The sequence below is a fragment of the Gavialis gangeticus genome, unplaced genomic scaffold (genome assembly GCF_001723915.1).
Source record: "Gavialis gangeticus isolate Ggan-Ray unplaced genomic scaffold, GavGan_comp1, whole genome shotgun sequence".
Classification (NCBI taxonomy): domain Eukaryota; kingdom Metazoa; phylum Chordata; order Crocodylia; family Gavialidae; genus Gavialis; species Gavialis gangeticus.
In genome coordinates this window covers 22,849,027-22,854,506 of record NW_017728996.1, presented here as the reverse complement: position 1 = coordinate 22,854,506, position 5,480 = coordinate 22,849,027, and the positions used below count along the sequence as shown (strand labels likewise).

At 47.8% G+C, this 5,480-nt stretch overlaps 1 protein-coding gene across 2 annotated transcripts in view; it reads left to right on the top strand.

The window, feature by feature from the left end:
- Window positions 1–5,480, top strand: part of PDE8A (phosphodiesterase 8A) — a 310,375-nt gene that overhangs the window by 269,438 nt on the left and 35,457 nt on the right. For both annotated transcript variants that reach the window (XM_019504133.1, XM_019504132.1), the window contains exon 12: window positions 4,514–4,591. In XM_019504133.1, the coding sequence (XP_019359678.1) occupies window positions 4,514–4,591 (78 nt within the window). The remainder of the gene's footprint in view (window positions 1–4,513; window positions 4,592–5,480) is intronic.

Below are 5,480 nucleotides of genomic sequence, written 5' to 3'. Positions count from 1 at the left end.
TGGGGCTGGGGCTGGGGCTGGGGCTGTTCCTGGCTGGGCTGTGTTCAGGCTGGGCGGCTGTGGCGGTGGCAATGGGAGTGGGGCCACAGGGGAGGCTACAGCCCCCTCAACCCCTGCTCCCAGCGCTGCCACTGAGCCCAGTGTGTGCCAGGCCCTGTCGGAACAGCCCAGTGCAGCCCTCCTCTCCCCTGCCCCTTCCCCCCTCCGAGGACATGGGGGCTGGGGGCTGGCAGGTGCAGGGGAGGGCGGACTGCTACTGCAGGCTGGAAGTCTGTGCCAAGCTGTTCCTGCCGGGCCTGGTGCTGGGAGCAGGGGTTTGGAGGGCTATGGCCCCCCCGTGGCCCAGCGCCACTGCCACAGCTGCCCAACCTGAGCACAGGATGGCCGGGAACAGCCTGGCGCCACCCTGGCCCTTGCCTGCTCTGTCCCGCAGGCAGATGTGGGGGCACGCGCCCCCCATGCCCTCCTGAGCTGCATGGCTCCCCTCCCCATGCCTCCCAGATGAGCGGCTTGCGGCTCTGTCTCGCACCCCGCCCCAGCTGTGCAGGGCTTGCCCCTCCTCACCACCGGTGTGGGAAGTGAAGATCAAGGCCCCAGCAGTGAGGGAGGGAGTGGGGATAGGGCTGGGGCCTTCATGTGCCCTGACCCCCACCACAGCCCTTTCCCCTCTTCCCTCCCCTCCCCACAGACTTACCTGCTGGGTGGGGGGAGGGGAGATCTTCAGTTCCTTTTAAATTGCAAAATTGATCTCTGACCTAAAAAGGTTGGAGGCCACTGTTCTAGAACCTTGCTTCTCTTATCGTAAATGGTAATCATTAGGAAAACTCCCAATTGCTTTTTATTCTGTTTAAGTTAAAACTCAGGTAACTACCTCCTCCCTTGAGGAGAACTACTGCTTCTACAGGACCTGGGACCAGTGTTGTAGGAGATAATAGATTTTTTTTTACTGGAGTCACCTTGTACCATGAATGTCTCTTGGTTCCTTTCTACCCAAAGTCAAACATTTGTCAAACCAAATTATGTGGTTCCTCTTCTTTCTGTGACAAACAGAAAAGTAGGGGCATCAGGCCAACATGCTATTTTCTCATGCTGTTGTCCTGGATTGGGGAGCTGAATAAGTCAGAAGGGTGGCAGACTACACACTGGAAGGACCTGGGTTTAATCCCAGGTGAGGGTGGTGGGTTTCCACTTTCTCTTTCTACTTCCAGCATAGGAGCTACCTAGGGATAAGGGTAGCTGGAGTCCAGTTACATCACCTCCTTCTCATGCCAAGGTGAGAGAAACAATGGAGCCCTACCTCCATGGCCTCAACATAAACAGAGCACCTTTACCTTTGCTCCTGGGGAACAGCTGGGCTGGGGGAGTAGCAGAACAGCTAAGGATATAAATAGACAAAATAGGGATTTCATTCAGGGGTAAATGATTGTACTTTAACTCCCACTTAATGGGATAAAGCAAACACACAAAACAAGTTACCACAGGTTAGCTGAAGCATGATAAATTCCTCCTACCATTTTCCAGATCAATACAGTGGTTTCATCTGTCCATTAATTAAGCAGCTTAGACGAAAACAATTTCTTAGCCCAAGAAATTCCATACATCCACCTCTGATGGATGAGTTGATTATCTGCCTATACCTCTTACCTGCCTTGCAGTTTTCAGACACAGGTGCCATAGCAGTACTAAGCTTGTCTTTCTGGTAATGACTCTGTAGGGTGCATCTATACTCCATTCAAAGGTGTGATCACAGACCATGTAGGCCTGTACTTGCTGTACCTATTATAGGTAGTGATAGCAGTGGAGACACTAGACACCAGAGTATACACCTCAGGTACCATGAACTCCTCAGGGATCTAGGACAGTGGTGCCCAGCCTTTTTGCCTGGCAGGCCAGATTGGCAGTGTCTGGTCCAATGGTGGGCTGGATCCAGCCAGTGTTCCCAATCCAGCACCCAGGTAGGCACAGCAGGCACTATCTGGCCACATGGAGTGGCGTGGGAGGCATGCCAGCCTCAATGTGGGAAAGAAGCTAGACTCAGCCCCATGGAGGTGGGTGTGGCCCAGCCCCACCAAAGAAGGGGTCACAGCTCAGCCCTGCCCACCATCCAGGGTTTGGAGATTTGGCAGGGGAGGAGTGTGGCTGTATTAATGGCCACCACTCCCCCACTGCCAAATTACCTGACCCCTGGGGAGCCCTGAAGGCTAGATGCAGTAGTTCCATGGGCCAGAGGTTGAGCACCCCTGATCTAGGATAGTGTTTCTCAAAATGTGGGTTGCGACTCAAATTGGGTTGCGAGAATATATGAAAGGGTCACGAACAAACTTTAAAAATGGATCAACAGACTATAAAAATGAATTCTCCTTTCAAGGAGAAAAATGTGGGAAACCAACTGTGGCTTTTCCTGTGCAAGCTGCTTGGGGTCCCCCTGCCCCACATACCCATCCCCTGCCCCACACACTGGGAGATGGGGGGCAGCAGGTGTGGAGTGAGGAGCACTGGGTTAAGACCGACCATCAGTGTTTACAAATGGGTCCTGGTACAAAAAAGGTTGAGAACCACTGATCTAGGAGATGTCCTTGGGTTGCTAGCCTATGTTCAGTTCTGGACCAAAGTGTCTTCACAGCTCCTGTTACACAGGATAATCTGATTAGAGCTATCTGAATGCTCACCTGTGCTGCAAACACACCTTCAGGTGCAGCATAGCCACACCCTTAGGGAATACAGTAAAGATCCTGTCTTGAAGATGCCAACATTTTCCTCCTTTTGTTTCTGCCAAACCCAATCTTTGCTCCCCTTCTTGTCTTTGAAATGTGGAAGAAGTACCTTCTCCCACTCTTGGAGTTCTTGCCTTTGACTGTCTCCTGCTGTTTCTGGGATGACTTCGGTTGTATCTGTAACCAACAGCCGTGTCCCCATCCCAGGCCTTAGGCAACATCAGCTGAAGTAACAAGTGCTGAATTGCTCTGGAGGCCATTGGTAATTCAAACCAAACAGTGGTTCTGGTCACACCCTCTATATAATCTTTGAGACTGGGATTAGGGTTGTGGACCCATATGCTATGCAAAATTGTGGCCATGTAAGACCTATTGACTTCAGTTCCAGTCAGCACTGCCAGGTGTATAATTATCGTATTTGTACAATAATGTCAGCCTTTGTATGATGTACAATAGATGATATTAAAACTGTTCAAAATGTACAGTAATTTTTAAGACAGTTAATTGATGCAGCATATGTAAAACCCAAGTCACTCTCAGGGAGTCTTAACCAACTTTTGGGTTTACTGTCAGCACTGTGTTATGACTGCTTGCCTCCACATAAAAAAATGCTTCAACTTTGACCAAGTTCTCGCTCAGTCACTGGAGACTTACTGTGTGCAATATAAAGTAAATAAGAAGTCTTATTTGCATACTTTTTTTTTCAGTATACAATAGGTTTTTGGAAAATTCAATAATTTGAGTTTCCATTATGATCGTTTCATATTTAAGATCTGGCAACACTGATTCCAGTACCTATCTTTTGGTACCTGAACCATAAAACAGATTCCTCCCCATAGGCCATTTCAAAGGTTCATTAGCTAAAGTCAGTACAGCACACTGAGTTTATTCTATAAGATATTAATAATTACTTAGTCCAACAGATCTTCCATGAAGTTACTTCCTGGTGACTTTCTAAATGCAGAGTACTCTACCAACAGAGTAGAGTTGCTGAGCCAACAGAGTAGAGTTGCTGAACGTGTTTTCCCTGCCAAATGTTGCCTGCCTCTGGCTCAAAATGCAGCTGCTTTCATGCTTTACTGTGTCTGTATCCTGAGAGATGCCACAGACTCATCCCTAAGTCTTAAGTTTGAGGGCTTTGGTATGGTGAAGTAGAGATGTGGTCACATATTCCACCATGTGGCTATTCAGGAAGGTACACAGGATGAAGTAGCACTTGGCACCAGCTGGTCAGTTTATGGGGACTCTTTGGGCATTTATACACATACCTTTTTGTCCCGCAATGTGCTGGAGATCTGGCAGATCAGAGCAGACTCAGTTAAACGAGTCTGCTCTGCACACGAGCTGATGTGTACTGCACTGCATCACATGCAGTTGTATAAGTGGCGAAATGTGCATCAGCACACAGAAAATGACAGCAGTGCACTTTTGAACTAAAACACCTGCCAGTTTCTCAGCGCTGACACACATGTCACTGCTTGTGCGGCTGTATGTGCCGCAGTGCTGGGCCATAGCGCTGTGGCCCAAGTGCGTGTACAAATTCCTTTTCCCTCAAAGTGCTCTTAAATCCCCTTCACAAATCATGATTTGCTCGGGATGGACATAGCATTCAGTGTGTCATTGGTAGTGTCCACAGACGTGCCAGTGGATGGATACAGTTCTAAGAGGCTGTTGTCACTGACTCTCAGCAATTGAAGTGTTAGGATGTTGCTTTATTATCAGTCTATATTTGTGTTTAGATTTCTTTAGCACATGCTGGGAAAAGCTTTTGTCATTATATTACATTATTGTCTCCACAGATATTCAGACTTGCAGACACAAAGATAGGAGGAAAGGATCGCTAGATGTCAGATCTACAACCTCCCGAGGAAGTGATGGTATGTTAGATAAGTAGTTTATATCTATTTAAAGAAACAAACAAACTCTAAAATAGTGAATGAATGTTAGAACGTCCTTTTAATGTAGAACATCCCCATTATATTTTCTCTGAGCCATGTCTTTGAATCTTGCCTGTTTTGAAAATCTTAGAATGAATGGTTGGATTCTGTCAAACTTCCTAACACTGTAAAGATGTTACATTTTAATACCGAACAGAATTTACTGGCATCCCAAGGAATTTAATGGGAATGGCTAGCAAAGTATGTTATTAGTCATTATTAGTTAGAGTAGTAGTTTCTAGAAATGAGAAGCATTGGGCAAGGTATCTTTGAATGAGATCCTGCCTGACCAACCTGATTGCCTTTTATGACCAGGTAACTAAATCCTTGGATGATGGTGTCACTGTGGACATAGCCTTTCTAGACTTTAAGAAGACCTTTGACACTGTCTCTCACCCCATTCTCATTAATAAATTAAGCGACTGTGGCACTGATGCCTACGCAGTTGGATGGGTAAGAAACTGGCTGATGGGGCACACCCAGAAAGTAGTGGTGGATGGGTCGTACTCAACCCGGTGAGATGTGAGCAATTGGGTCCCCCAGGGCTCAGTCCTCGGGCCTGCACTGTTTAACATCTTCATCAGTGACTTGGACGAGGGGATTGAAAGCACATTGTCCAAGTTTGCTGATGATGCTAAGATGTGGGGCGAGGTGGGCACACTTGAAGGGAGAGAGAGAGGCTGCAACTAGATTTAGACAGACTACAAAAGTGGGCAGATGAGAACAGGATGGGGTTCAGTGTAGACAAATGCAGGGTGCTGCACCTTGGGAGAAGGAATCCACAGCACACAGACAGGCTGGGGAGTTCCCCTCTTGAAAGCACAAAGGC